Source organism: Schistocerca gregaria, chromosome 5, assembly GCF_023897955.1.
Source record: "Schistocerca gregaria isolate iqSchGreg1 chromosome 5, iqSchGreg1.2, whole genome shotgun sequence".
Lineage (NCBI taxonomy): Eukaryota > Metazoa > Arthropoda > Insecta > Orthoptera > Acrididae > Schistocerca > Schistocerca gregaria.
Genome location: NC_064924.1, coordinates 671,576,536 through 671,592,932, shown reverse-complemented (window position 1 = coordinate 671,592,932; position 16,397 = coordinate 671,576,536). Strand labels below are relative to the sequence as shown.

General features: G+C 42.6%; 1 protein-coding gene across 1 annotated transcript in view; it reads left to right on the top strand.

Moving 5' to 3' along the window:
• Positions 1 to 16,397, top strand: part of LOC126272090 (laminin subunit alpha-1) — a 1,228,077-nt gene that overhangs the window by 1,084,581 nt on the left and 127,099 nt on the right. The window contains exons 29-30 of the mRNA XM_049974652.1: positions 5,057 to 5,204; positions 7,799 to 7,963. Of these exons, the coding sequence (XP_049830609.1) occupies positions 5,057 to 5,204; positions 7,799 to 7,963 (313 nt within the window). The remainder of the gene's footprint in view (positions 1 to 5,056; positions 5,205 to 7,798; positions 7,964 to 16,397) is intronic.

Sequence of the window (16,397 nt, the reverse complement as noted above, 5' to 3'; positions counted from 1 at the left end):
TGCAGTTTCCAACCAGCTTTCAGGTTGAGGCAGTGGCAGACACAGAAACACTTCAAGGAGGGGGCACTAAAGATATCTTGAACTACCTTTACTTTTACCTTAATAATAAAAAAAACTAGCTTCCTATTGGGCAAAAATAGTCCATATTTATAACACTATGTATTGAAGATTCTCTATACAAGGAAACAGTAGAATAATCAAAGCTTTTCTCGAACAAATTCCAGACAGAACAATGTATCGAGATTAATAGAATGGCCATGACTTTCCTTGTAGGAATGTGTTAGCTATCTATGTTCCAGAGAGAAACATATAAAATACGATGACGTGGACATGCTTGCTACATAGAAAAGTACAACTACTCAATAACTCGATTCAGTTTAGTTGACTGATGAAAAAAATGAACGAATAGCATGCGGTCTGACTGGCAGGGGCGATGCAGGTGGCAATGTGGGCGGCCCTGCAAGGGCAGCCACGCGCCCCCCATATGTATCCGCCACTGTGACAACTTATCTTTTACCGTCAATATCAGGAAAAGATAACTTGTTGAGTTGCAGTTAGGCACAACGAAAGCAACCCTTCTTCAGAAAAAGGAGCACGCACACACACACACACACACACACACACACACACACACACACACACACACACACACACACACACACACTACATATATAATAGAGGGAAACATTCCACGTGGTGAAAATGTATCTAAAAACAGAGATGATGTAACTTACCAAGCGTAAGCGTTGGCACGTTGATAGACACACAAACACACACACAAAATGCAAGCTTTCGCAACCAACGGTTGCTTCCTCAGGAAAGAGGGAAGGAGAGGGAAAGACGAAAGGATGTGGGTTTTAAGGGGGAGGGTAAGGAGTCATTCCAATCCCAGGAGTGGAAGGACTTACCCTAGGGGGCAAAAAGGACAGGTATACACTCGCGCGCGCACACACACTCATATCCATCCGCTCATATACAGCTGTATATGTCAAACAGATTTATTGATGACATCTTCATGATCTGGACTCACAGTGAAGAAGAACTCCAGAATTTCCTCTCCAACCTCAACTCCTTTGGTTCCATCAGATTCACCTGGTTCTACTCCAAATCCCATGCCACTTTCCTTGGCATTGACCTCCATCTGTCCAATGGCACACAAACAAACACGAACAAATGCACACCAAACAAAAGCGCTGGCAGGTCGATACACACACAAACATACACACACTATACAAAAGCACTGGCAGGTCGATAGACACACAAACATACACACACCAAACAAGAGCCCTGGCAGGTCGATAGACACACAAACAAACACAAACATACACACACCAAACAAAAGTGCTGGCAGGTCGATAGACACACAAACATACACACACTAAATAAAAGCGCTGGCAGGTGGATAGATACACAAACAAACACAAACATACATAAGTTGTGTGTATATCGACCTGCCAGCCCTTTTGTTTGGTAAGTCACATCATCTTTGTTCAGTAGTTAACCTTACCTCAAACCTCTCTTCCAATCCGAAACCTCTGTCCTAACCAAAGGCCTCACCTTCAGCCCCACTCCCAGATTCAACCAAACAGCCCTCGTCAAAGATTTACTGTCCTACACTCGTACTCTCTGCTGGAAATATCACTTTGCCACGAAGAGAAATGATACTAATCCTACTCCTAATGATCCAACTCCCCAAGACACTATCCAAATTGAACCCTGCCTGGAACAGTTCTGTCTTCCGTCACAGCGGGACCCACCTCCTCCTCCTCAAAATCACCCTCTCCAAACCTTCCAGGAATTTGTGACTTCCAGCCTTGCCTTTCAATCCTTCTTAAAAAACCTTAATCCGACTCCCAACATCACCACTGCTGAAGCCCAAGCTATCCGTGATCTGAAGGCTGACCGATCCATTGTCATTCTTCCAGCGGACAAGGGTTCTACGACCGTGGTACTTGATCGTCGGGAGTAAGTGGCTGAGGGACTGCGTCAGCTTTCAGACAACACCACATACAAAGTTTGCCAAGGTAATTCCATTCCTGATGTCCAGGCGGAGCTTCAAGGAATCCTCAGAACCTTAGGCCCCCTACAAAACCTTTCACCTGACTCCAAAACCTCCTGACCCCACCGACACCCCACACCCCTACCTTCTACCTTCTTCCTAAAATTCACAAACCCAATCATCCCGGCCGCCCCATTGTAGCTGGTTACCAAGCCCCCACAGAACGTATCTCTGCCTACGTAGATCAACACCTTCAACCCACTACATGCAGTGTCGCATCCTTCATCAAAGACACCAACCACTTTACTGAATCTGTTACTCCCGGAAACCATCCTTGTTACCATTGATGCCACTTCCCTATACACAGTTATTCTGGACTTCCAGGGCCTCGCTGCAATGGAGCACTTCCTTTCATGCCAATAACCTGCCACCCTACCTAAAACCTCTTTCCTCATTACCTTAGCCAGCTTCATCCTGACGCACAACTTCTTCACTTTTGAAGGCCAGATATACCATCAATTAAAGGGAACAGCCATGGGTACCAGGATGGCCCCCTCGCACACCAACCTATTCATGGGTCGCTTAGAGGAAGCCTTCTTGGTTACCTATGCCTGCCAACCCAAAGTTTGGTACTGATTTATTGATGACATCCTCATGATCTGGACTCGCAGTGAAGAACAACTCCAGAATATCCTCTCCAACCTCAACTCCTTTGGTTCCATCAGATTCACCTGGTCCTACTCCAAATCCCATGCCACTTTCCTTGATGTTGACCTCCATCTGTCCAATGGCCAGCTTCACACATCCGTCCACATCAAACCCACCAACAAGGAACAGTACCTCCATTATGACAGCTGCCACCCATTCCATATCAAACGGTCCCTTCCCTACAGCCTAGGCCTTAGTGGCAAACGAATCTGCTCCAGTCCTGAATCCCTGAGCCATTACACCAACAACCTGAAAACAGCTTACGCATCCCGCAACTACCCTCCCGACCTGGTACAGAAGCAAATAACCAGAGCCACTTCCTCATCCCCTCAAACCCAGAACCTCTCACAGAAGAACCCCAAAAGTGCCCCACTTGTGACAGGATACTTCTCGGGACTGGATCAGACTCTGAATGTGGCTCTCCAGCAGGGATACGACTTCCTAAAATTCTGCCCCGAAATGAGATCCATCCTTCACGAAATCCTCCCCACTCCATCAAGAGTGTCCTTCTGCCGTCCACCTAACCTTCGTAACCTCTTGGTTCATCCCTATGAAATCCCCAAACCACCTTCCCTACTTTCTGGCTCCTATCCCTGTAACCGCCCCCGGTGTAAAACCTGTCCTATGCACCCTCCCACCACCACCTACTCCAGTCCTGTAACCCGGAAGGTGTACACAATCGAAGGCAGAGCCATGTGTGAAAGCACCCATGTGATTTACCAACTGACCTGCCTACACTGTGACGCTTTCTATGTGGGAATGACCAGCAACAAACTGTCCATTCGCATGAATGGACACAGGCAGACAGTGTTTGTTGGTAATGAGGATCACCCTGTGGCTAAACATGCCTTGATGCATGGCCAGCACATCTTGGCACAGTGTTACACCATCCAGGTTATCTGGATACTTCCCACCAACACCAACCTATCCGAACTCCGGAGATGGGAACTTGCCCTTCAATATATCCTCTCTTCTCGTTATCCACCAGGCCTCAATCTCCGCTAATTTCAAGTTGCCGCCACTCATACCTCACCTGTCATTCAACATCATCTTCGCCTCTGCACTTCCGCCTCGACTGACATCTCTGCCCAAACTCTTTGCCTTTAAATATGTTTGCTTATGTCTGTATATGTATGTATGGATGTGTGTGTGTGTGTGTGTGTGTGTGTGTGTGTGTGTGTGTGTGTGTGTGTGTGTGTGTGTGTGTGCGAGTATATACCTATTCTTTTTTTCCCCCTAATGTAAGTCTTTCCACTCCCGGGATTGGAATGACTCCTTACCCTCTCCCTTAAAACCCACATCCTTTCATCTTTCCTTTTCCTTCCCTCTTTCCTGACAAAGCAACCGCCGGTTGCGAAACCTCGTAATTTTGTGTGTGTGTTTGTGTGTATTTTATTGTGCCTGTCTACCGGCGCTTTCCCGCTTGGTCTTATATTCACAAGCAATCATACCTCATGCACAAATAACTGCCATCTGTGGCAACTTGGACAGGAATGCATCTGTCATGTGAACGAAAGCAGCAGTCTGGAGGGGGCAAGGAAGGGGAACGGATATCAGTGTACAGGTGAAGGGGAAGTGTGAAAAGAGTGCCATCAGGTGCCCTAGGGGAGGCTTGGGGTAGGTAGGTTGGAATTTGGGGGGGAGTGGAATAGGAGATGAGCAGGGAAGTGGAAAGATGGGTTGGTGTGTTGACAGAGGGCAGCACACATTGAGAGGCCTCCCAGTACCACAGCCTCTTGACACTGCTCCTGGTAGCAGTCTTGTAATGCCTCCATCTGGTGCCTGCACGCTCTGCCAGTCAGCACTCTTCTCTCCCTCTACCCATACTCTGGTGCCGCTTCCCCTTCCCTGACCCCCCTCCAGTTTCCTGCTTTCATTCACATGACAGTTGCATTCTGGTCTGAGCTGCTGGAGATGGCATTCATATGTGCATGAAGTGCACTTGCTTGTGAGAATGAATGTGTGTGTGCGCGTACATGCGTGCGTGCGTGAGTGTGTGTGGCCAACATCTAAATGTGCAACAATCGTATCATTGTGCCTGTCTGCAACTCGACGTGTCATTTTTACAGTGAGTAGCAATCTATCCTTCTCCTTATATTGTTGATACTCCACTTCGAGTTTCCACTGTTTGATTTTTAATATCTTTGAGACAGCTGTTCACCGAGTAAGGATGCAGTATCAGGATTTTCTAAGCTCAAATTAAAGAAAGTGCTGTTCTTAAGTGTTAACAGACTGATCGTGATTATGCATGTACATATCTACGTGTAGAGTAATTAAGCTGTAGCATTAATAAGAGTCTCGTGTCCTGTATTTTGATAATACTATATGGCTTATTTATTTGTTTTCAAGAGGGTGTGAAAAACTATTGAAGAATATCAAGAATTTAATACAGTCTGCACCAAGTACACAAAAACTCAAGCAGAAGTTGAACAGTTTTCACGAGAAGTTAAATGACTTAAATGCCATCCTTCAAAATATGACACATACTTTGAATAAGGTACTGGTATAATGCAGCATATGAATTGAACCTACTTTTAACTAATTCATGACATTTTAATTCACATGTTTTTGTTGTTTTCAGGAATTTAATTTTTACTAATAACAGAATTGTTACTATCTCATCAGATTTACACAGAAGATAACATGTAAGCTTTCTTTAAATTGATCCCAGTGATTTATGCTTTTCTTATTTATAATGCTATGTAAGCATTGTAGATTAATACAACAGTCTTTAAATGTTGTTATTACATCATTCTACACATATTTCCTTCCGACATACATATTTTATGCTAATGTCAGTATATATTACATTTGTGGATGTCTATACATTTTAATATGATTTTAAAGCGGCTGTATGTAGTTAGTACAGTTACTGACTTCAGTCCAAAGTATTATAATTGAAATTGTAGAGCAGTCTCATGTAACATTCCTTTATTGACATGTTTTACTCTACCAGTGCGAGCATCTTCAGATATTAAGTGAGAGCAGACTTTGCCTACAGGAGAAATGACAATTGTTAAAATTAGATTTTTCATTACAGCTACAAGTAGCACTCAGTTTGTTTTATTGACTGGTTTTGCTCAGTTTAACAGGAGCATCACCAGAAACCCTGTACTTAAAAGTACAGTAATTGGCTAATTACATTGCCATTGTCAGAAATTGTCCTTAACATTGCAAAGTAATCAGACAACTACTGTACTTCAAACTATATATTGCACAGTATTTGATGGTGCTCTTCTTAAACTTAGCAAAACTTGTCAATAAAACATACTGAGTGCAACTTGTGGCTGTCCTGAAAAAACTTAATTCAGAAATTAAATAGTGACTCGTAGCTGCTCTGCAATTTTAATTTCTAACAATCACTATAACTGTGTATTAATGCAGGGTGAACCAGAAAAGACTTCAACGAATTTGGGACCATAAAGAAATTTATTGAGATAACTTACAGAATATGTGTCTTTTGAAGCAAACACCCTCAAGTTTTGCATAAGAGTGTCAAGTGTCATTTTGGTTTGGCATGACCACCATTTGTGATGATGCAAACATCCCACCAGTAATCCATTTTTCCCCACACTCATTCCAGCAAATTGGGCATAACTTGTGCAATGGCAGATTAGATTCAATTTTTCAGGTTGGAAAATTGTTTGATAGGGGTAGAACATACAAACATTACTCCCTTGTATATAGTCTTTAACGAAATCCTAGAGGAAGCAGCTCAGTGGTGTCAAGCCTTGCAGTTGATGCTTCACTGTCAGTCCACTGACCTGGGAAGCAATTATCCAGGAAACCCAAACTCTCATGAGGAAATAGGGAGTGCACCATCTTGCTGGCAGTAAACCGTCCCATCTTGGTCATCATTGATCAGTGGAGTTAAAAAGTTTTCAAGTATACCCAGGTATACTGCACCAGTGAAAGTGAAAGTAGCCATTTTATCTGTGCACTACACTGGTGCTCCCATTAGTCACGTCTACTGATTCTGTAGGTTATCTCAATAAATTTCTATATCATTCCAAAGCTGAAAGTTCATTTTGACTCGCTCTGTGTTCTGTTTGCGATTTGTTTCTATTATTAAATTTATTTAATTTTGTCATTCATTTAAACAAATAAATAGCTCTCACACACTCACACCCACACACACACACACACACACACACACACACACACACAGAGAGAGAGAGAGAGAGAGAGAGAGAGAGAGAGAGAGAGAGAGAGAGAATTTTATTAAGTATGTAAGCACTTGACAGACACATCATAATGCGAACATAACTGACACAGTCATAGAGCAGTTCACCACTGTTGGAAAATCAGATGGTACAACCTACTTGTAGAAATGAATTTGAATCATTAGAGGGCAGAGTAATGATGAAATGGTACTAACAAAAAAAAAAAAAAAAAAAGAGAAAAGGAATAATGAACTGAAATAGATGAAGAAAATGAAATGTATTTAAAGTTCCGAATACAAACAACCATCAGCTCTATAAGGAAACGACGACAGTGAAAATCTGTGGCACATCAGGACTCTAGCCCGGAATTCCCACTTTAAGTGAGCAGCTGCCTTAACCACTTTTGCAGTCCATGCACAATCCATGGCCAGACCCAACTTTCCAAATGTTGTCATTCCTGCAGAAAAGCCTGTGCTTGTACATGCACACATGACAGAATGAACATTGCAACATTCTTCTTAACAACACATGCAGTGCAATATCGAAATGAAATAAGTTTTGAGAAGTTGAATGATGAGACACATTTGGGTGGAACAATTCATTATTAGGAAATATACAAGGCATATTTAATATTCCAAATGAGGATAGAAGGAGGCAACCCAACATATAGAGAGCAAGAAAACATGAAGAGACATTAAAAAATCTTAATGAAAATTTTGACAGATGGATGACGGAAATCATAGCATAAATTACATTTACTGAGTTCAAAAAATTAGTTTTGGCTTAATCTCAGGCCTTTAACCTTTTATGAAATGTAAACTAGCATTTGAACTTCTGCATTTCGTATTATTTCACTCAGTTTATCAACATTGTGAGTAATGCATGAAAACAAGAACAGCTGCTGCAAAATTATTGTTATATGTTGCAGGTTGAAAACATTAATCACCAAAATAACAGGAAACTAAAGGAAACTGATAATGATCTGCAGGAAATACTCAAATGGGAAGATGATATTAATATTTTGTCAGATACAAATAAATTTCTCATAAGTAATGCAAGTTTATTCTTGGATGAGGCTTCCAGAAGAGCATTGGTGCGTACATATAATATAACTAATCATTTAAGCCTTTTTTTAGGTGTCTCATGAGAGATGTTATCACATAGATCCATCATTTTTAAACTAAGGTTTCCTTGCCTTCATCATGTTATTTATTCTTCTTCATTTTCTCATTAGTGGCATAAAAATAAAAAATATTAATAATAATAATTGTTATTATTGTTATTATTATTATTATTATTATTATTATTATTAGCAATGTTTATAAAGGGGCAACAAACAGTAAGTCACACTTCATGTGAAGAAAATATGCACTATGAACTACTACCACAAAAAATAAAAATCCAGATTATATCAACCTTAAAAGTAACAATGAATCCATACATTGTGTGAGAACCATAGAATTAGTTGGAATGCATGTTGACTGTCAAAGAGGGAAGAGGATGTAGAAAATACTTAGTAAGAGAATCTCTACATCATGTTACACTCTCTGAATTCTTACATCAGTAAATGTGGTGTTACATGTATCAGATCAGTATATTTTGCTTATAATTATACTGTCATTAGTTATGGAATAGATTTTTGGAGAATGAATAGGAAAAATATCTAACAAGCTGTATTCAGACTGCAGAAAAGAGCAGTGCATATAATAATGTGAAACAAAGAGATAGAGGGGCTGGCCAGTACTTACCTCAGATCAGTACAGCCGATAGATACACAAAAAACAGAACTGAAAATTTACGTTCCTAGCTTTCGAAACAAATGTTTCTTCATCAGGGAGGAAAGAGGGGAAAGAAAGGGAAGAAGGGAAAGTGGACTCACAACCCAGGTTATGAAGCAACAGGGAAAGGAAAACAGGGAGGGTAGCAAGGATGGAGGCATGGTTGTCAGAGGGAAGCCAAAGATATTCTGATGTAAGTACTGTCCAGCTTCAAACCAAAGAGGATTCCTACAGAAGTAAAGAGGTATATAGTATAAAGATAAACACAACTGTGTAGGATGAAAAGATGCCTGAATGGCTAAAGAGGAAAGGGAAAGAGGAGAAGACTGAAGAGTAAATGGGAGTGAGGTTGTTTAACGTAGGTTCAGTCCAGGGGGATGGCGGGATGAAAGGATGTGTTGGAGTGCAAGTTCCCATCTCCGCAGTTCAGAGGGACTGGTGTTGGGTGGGAGAAGCCAAATGGCACATACGGTGTAGCAGGTTCCTAGGTCCCTAGAATTATGCTGGAGGGCATGCTCCGCTACTGGGTATTGGACATCTCCTAGGGGGACAGTTTGTTTGTGTCCGTTCATGCACTCACCCAGTTTAGTTGTTGTCATACCGATGTAAAAGGCTGTGCAGTGGAGGCACGTCAGCTGATAAATGACGTGTAGTTTCACACTTGCCCCTTTCTTGAATTGTGTATGTTTTACCAGTAGCGGGACTGGAGTAGGTGGTTGTGGGGGGATACATGGAGCAGGTTTTGCAGCGGGGTCGGTTACAGGGGTAGGAACCGCTGGGTAGAGAAGGTAGTCTGGAAATATTGTAGGGTTTAACAAGGATGTTACAGGGGTTAGGGGGGCGACGAAAGGCAACTCTGGGTGGTGTGGGGAGAATTTTGTCAAGGGATGATCTCATTTCAGAGGTTGACTTGAGAAAGTCATATCTTGGGCAGAGTAATTTGTTGATGTATTCGAGGACAGGATAATATTGGGTGACGAGGGATGCTTCTGTGTTGTCTGGGGGTAGGAACATTGTTGGGATTCGTCACTGGAGCAGATACGTTTGCCACGAACTGTCACACCTACCAGTATCATCCATTTCCGTCGATTTCGTGTTGCTGGCAATATTTTTGTGCCATTGGCTATCTTTCTCTGCCACAGGAAAATTTTTCTGCGCCACCCGTGACCTTTTTTGCGGCAAGTGCAATCACTGTTTTTAAGCAATGTGTGTTCTTTTCCCCTGATCTGGACACACTTGCTTGGTCTGGTCAACTTTTTCCATGTTGTTGTTGTTGTTGTTGTGGTCTTCAGTCCTGAGACTGGTTTGATGCAGCTCTCCATGCTACTCTATCCTGTACAAGCTTCTTCATCTCCCAGTACCTATTGCAACCTACATCCTTCTGAATCTGCTTAGTGTATTCATCTCTTGGTCTCCCTCTACGATTTTTACCCTCCACGCTGCCCTCCAATGCTAAATTGGTGATCCCTTGATGCCTCAGAACATGTCCTACCAACCGATTCCTTCTTCTGGTCAAGTTGTGCCACAAACTTCTCTTCTCCCCAATCCTATTCAATACTTCCTAATTAGTTATGTGATCTACCCATCTAATCTTCAGCATTCTTCTGTAGCACCACATTTCGAAAGCTTCTATTCTCTTCTTGTCCAAACTGTTTATCGTCCATGTTACACTTCCATACATGGCTACACTCCATACAAATACTTTCAGAAATGAATTCCTGACACTTAAAATCTATACTCGATGTTAACAAATTTCTCTTCTTTAGAATCGCTTTCCGTGCCATTGCCACTCTACATTTTGTATCCTCTCTACCTCGACCATCATCAGTTATTTTGCTCCCCAAATAGCAAAACTCCTTTACTACTTTAATCTAATTCCCTCATCATCACCCGACTTAATTCGACTACATTCCATTATCCTCGTTTTGCTTTTGTTGATGTTCATCTTATATCCTCCTTTCAAGACACTATCCATTCCATTCAACTGCTCTTCCAAGTCCTTTGCTGTCTCTGACAGAATTACAATGTCATCGGCGAACCTCAAAGTTTTTATTTCTTCTCCATGAATTTTAATACCTACTCCGAATTTTTCTTTTGTTTCCTTCACTGCTTGCTCAATATACAGATTGAATAACATCGGGGAGAGGCTACAACCCTGCCTTACTCCCTTCCCAACCACTGCTTCCCTTTCATGTCCCTCGACTCTTATTACTGCCGTCTGGTTTCTGTACAAATTGTAAATAGCCTTTCGCTCCCTGTATTTTACCCCTGCCACCTTCAGAATTTGAAAGAGAGTATTCCAGTCAACATTGTCAAAAGCTTTCTCTAAGTGTACAAGTGCTAGAAACGTAGGTTTGCGTTTCGTTAATCTTTCTTCTAAGATAAGTCGGTAGGTCAGTATTGCCTCACCGTGTTCCAGTGTTTCTATGGAATCCAAACTGATCTTCCCTGAGGTCGGCTTCTACTAGTTTTTCCATTTGTCTGTAAAGAAGTCATGTTAGTATTTTGGAGATGTGGCTTATTAAACTCATTGTTCAGTAATTTTCACATCTGTCAACACCTGCTTTCTTTGGGATTGGAATTAATATATTCTCCTTAAAGTCTGAGGGTATTTCACCTGTTTCATACATCTTGCTCACCAGATGGTAGAGTTTTGTCAGGACTGGCTCTCCCAAGGCCGTCAGTAGTTCCAATGGAATGCTGTCTACTCCGGAGGCCTTGTTGCAACCCAGATCTTTCAGTGCTGTGTCAAGCTCTTCATGCAATATCATATCTCCCAGTTCATCTTCATCTACATCCTCTTCCATTTCCATAATATTGTCCTCAAGTATATCGCCCTTGTCAGACCCTCTATATACTCCTTCCACCTTTCTGCTTACTCATACAGTAAAGCTGTATGCCCTCGGGAAAAATTACGGTTGTAGTTTCCCCTTGCTTTCAGCCGTTCGCAGTATTAGCACAGCAAGGCCGTTTTGGATATTGTTACAAGGCCAGATCAGTCAATCATCCAGACTGTTGCCCTTGCAACTACTGAAAAGGCTGCTGCCCCTCTTCAGGAACCACACGTTTGTCTGGCCTCTCAACAGATACCCCTCTGTTGTGGTTGTACCTACAGTACAGCTATTTGTATCACTGAGGCACGCAAGCCTCCCCACCAACGACAAGGTCCATGGTTCATGGGGGGAGGACTTTTTCCATAGTTTCAATACCAAAGAAAGACCACAAAATAAGAAAACTTTTTCCATAGTTTTCTTACTTAGTAGTCTTCCTTTGGTATTGAACATTACCAACACAATTTCTTTCTTTCTCGTCCTTCCCTCCGTGTTTTATTCCTTCTTATGATTACTATTTTAACTTCAGTTATTTAATTTCCCTACCCACCAGTTACCCACTATGTACCCTAATCCTATACCACATTATTTACATTCATTCCGGAAACATGCATTCACCGTAGCCAAACTGAAATCCCACATATTTTTCCTCCGGTCCTGCTTAACCTTTGGAATTACCCCTGAAGGACTTACCTTAAAAGTTCCCATCTCTGGGTGCAATTCCTCCTTCTCCCAGTCCCTCCTGGACTTCCAGAACCTTCAATCCTTAGCCCTTATCCAACTTGTCCTGAATCTCTACACTACTTCATGTAACCACCATTCCCAACAGCTCCTATCTCTCTTCAAAGTCCTCCACATCTCAAACCCTTGCTTGGAGAACACACTCAGGAACATCATCCTAGAAGCCAGCTGCAAACTTGAGTTCCATGCCACACACCACCTGAAAAAACTATCCACAGTGCTAGTGCAACACCTAAGACGTGGGGACCCTCTCCCTATCCCTCACAAATACCAACCACAACAGAACCTTCAACAAAACCCCCTCATAGCCAACAAACCTAGCCTAGCAACCCCACTCAATCTTCCCATCCCAGCACATACCTCACCCAGACCAAATCTCAACTATAACCACAGTCAAATGCCGCATATCACCAGTCCCAATTCAGTTCTAAACCTCTCATCCAGATCCCTCTCTCCTCCAGAGACATATGTTCTATCAAAAGGCTTAACCTTTAGCCCCACGCCTAAATTCAGCCACACTGCCCCGGTTAAAGATCTCCTCTCATTCACCTGGAACCTCAACTGGAAATGTCACTTCACTACCCAAACACAGCCCCCAAATACTAGACCCAGTGTTGCACCCTGTCTAGAACAGTTCCGAACACCTTCTCAAAGGGATCCTCCTCCCTTCCCCCAAAACCATCCCTTACAGACATTTCAGGAATTCCTCACATCCAGTGCTGCCTCCCAGTCCTTCTTGAAGAACATCCCGACAACCCCCAACATCACCCCAGCTGAGTCCCGTGCCGTTAAGGAGCTGAAAACAGACCGCTCTATTGTCATCCTCCCAGCGGATAAAGGCTCCACAACTGTGGTACTTGACCGTGTGGAGTATGTGGCAGAAGGACTGCGTCAACTCTCCGACACCTCAACCTACAAAGCTGTTACCCAGGATCCCATTCCCTCCATCCAGACTGAGCTGCAGAAAATCCTAAAAATCCAAGGTCCCTCACAAGGCCTCACAACGTCATCCATAGACTTACTCACTCCACCTGAGCCACGTACCCCTACCTTCTACCTATTACCCAAAATCCACAAAGAGAACCATCCTGGCCATCCCATTGTAGCAGGCTTCAAAGCCCCAACAGAATGTATCTTAGCTCTGGATGGCCAACACCTCCAACTTATCACCCGCAGACTCCCATCCTACATCAAAGACACAAACCACTTCCTAGAACGCCTCAAATCCATTCCCACTCCTCTCCCACCTGAAACCTTTCTTGTCACCATAGATGCTACATCCCTTTACACAAACATCCCACATACCCATGGTCTCTCTACCCTTGAGCACTACCTCTCCCAACGCCCACCCGAAGATCTTCCAAAACCTTGTTCCTTATCACACTTACCAACTTCATCCTCACCCATAATTACTTCACTTTTGAAGGCCAGACCTACAAACAAATCAGGGGAACGGCCATGGGAACCAGGATGGCTCCGTCCTATGCCACCTCTTCATGGGCCGCATGGAGGAGGCTTTCCTGAAGACCCAAAAACTGCTTCCTCTGGCCTGGTATAGGTTTATAGATGACATCTTTGTGGTCTGGACTCATGGTGAAGAAACACTTCTTAATTTCCTCAATAACCTCAAATCATTTTCGAATCTGAACTTCACCTGGTCCTTCTCCAAAACCCAAGCCACCTTCCTGGATGTTGACCTTCATCTTGTTGAAGCTCACATCCACATCTCTGTCCATACCAAACCCACAAACAAACACCAGTGCTTTCACTTTGATAGCTGCCATCCATTCCACATCAAACACTCCCTTCCCTACAGCCTAGGTATTTGTGGTAAATGTATCTGCTCCAGTGAAGACTCCCTCAACAATTACACCAATAACCTGACCAGTGCTTTTCTCTCCCGCAACTATCCTGCAGAACTTGTCCAAAAACAGATCTCCCAAGCAATACATTCCGCCCCGTCCAACAACAATATTCCTACCCCCAGACCGCACAGAAGCATCCCCTTTGTCACCCAATATTATCCTGGCCTCGAATACATCAACAAATTACTCTGCCAGGGATATGACTTTCTCAAGTCAAGCCCTGAAATGAGATCATCCCTTGACAAAATTCTCCCCACACCACCCAGAGTTGCCTTTCGTCGCCCCCCTAACCCCCGTAACATCCTTGTTAAACCCTACAATATTTCCAGACTACCTTCTCTACCCAGCGGTTCCAACCCCTGTAACCGACCCCGCTGCAAAACCTGCTCCATGTATCCATCCACAACCGCCTACTCCAGTCCTGCTACTGGCAAAACACACACAATTCAAGAAAGGGGCAAGTGTGAAACTACACGTCATTTATCAGCTGACATGCCTGCACTGCACAGCCTTTTACATCGGTATGACAACAACTAAACTGGCTGAGTGCATGAACGGACACAAACAAACTGTCCCCCTAGGAGATGTCCAATACCCAGTAGCGGAGCATGCTCTCCAGCATAATTCTAGGGACCTAGGAACCTGCTACACCATATGTGCCATTTGGCTTCTCCCACCCAACACCAGTCCCTCTGAACTGCGGAGATGGGAACTTGCACTCCAACACATCCTTTCATCCCGCCATCCCCCTGGACTGAACCTACGTTAAACAACCTCACTCCCATTTACTCTTCAGTCTTCTCCTCTTTCCCTTTCCTCTTTCGCCATTCAGGCATCTTTTCATCCTACATAGTTGTGTTTATCTTTATACTATATACCTCTTTACTTCTGTATGCATCCTCTTTGGATTGAAGCTGGCACAGTACTTACAGTAGAATATCTTTGGCTTCCCTCTGACAACCATGCCTCCATCCTTGCTACCCTCCCTGTTTTCCTTTCCCTGTTGCTTCATAACCTGGGTTGTGAGTCCACTTTCCCTTCTTCCCATTGTTTCCCCTCTCTCCTCCTTGATGAAGGAACATTTGTTCTGAAAGCTAGGAACGTATATTTTCAGTTCTTTTTTTTGTGTATCTATCGGCTGTACTGATCTGAGGTAAGTACTGGCCAGCCCCTCTAACTCTTTGTTAGTATTTGTTTCACATCTTTATATGAGATTTTCCACTAATCATTTGGTACATATAATAACCGAGAGTGGCGGCAAGTCACAGTGCCTTCAACTTTTTGAAATGCTGTATGTCTTACCTGTCCCTTGGAAATATGTTTTTCCCCTCCAGAATGTAATAAATATATACTACTATATGAAAAATTGTTTAATTCTTGACTATGAAACAAGAAATAGCTACAATTTGCATCTGGACAGAAAAAAATACAACTAAAATTCAGCAGAGTTTATTATACAGTGCCATCAAATTATTATTATTATCATCATCATCATCATCATCATCATCGTTAATTCTCCATTTAGGAGAGCATTAAAACAGAATCAAGTTTCATGGCACTTTTTTTGTCTCTTGCCTTTGTCTTCCCAAAAAACCTGTGATATATTCACTGTGTTTCTTCTTCCTCTCTTCTGTCTAGTTCTTTCAGGGTTTCTTCTCTTTTGGTGTTTCCTCTAATTTCTGTTTTATGATTTTTTTCTCTGTATTTTTCTCTACTTGTTATTTCTTCTGTGGAGATATATAGTTTCTTGAGGTCTTCCATAGTTTCCTGTGCCCAGTTAAGTTTTCACCGTGTTACTCGTCGCTATGTTAAAAATCTTCTTCATCAGCCTATTTTTGTTCATCCTATAATTGTGCCCACAGAATTTAGCCCTTCTTTCTCTGATGTTGTTTGTAATTGTCTCTGTCTTTTTGTACAGCTCTTTTGTCAGTGATTTTATCCAGATGCCCTGTCTCTGAACTGGCCCATAGATCTTTCTCAGAATTTTCCTCTTGATTTTCCAGTTCCTTGAATTTCGTTCCTCCCCTGGTTACTTTTGTTTCTGAGGCATACAAGGCGTTGGGTAAGACTACTGGTTTGTAATGTCTTAATTTAATTTGGCATTAACAGAAATACCTCTTTTGTTGTAATGGTTCAATGTAAGTCTGTAAGTTTTTTGTATCTTTGCAACTATAATCTCTCCCAGGTATTTGAAGCTTTCTACTTGTGCTATCTTTCCATACTTTGTTACCAATGGGTTTCTGTCTGTGGATTTTGTGTCCATGTGCTGGGAATTTTCATACGAAATTTGTAGTTCTGGCTGTGATTTCATG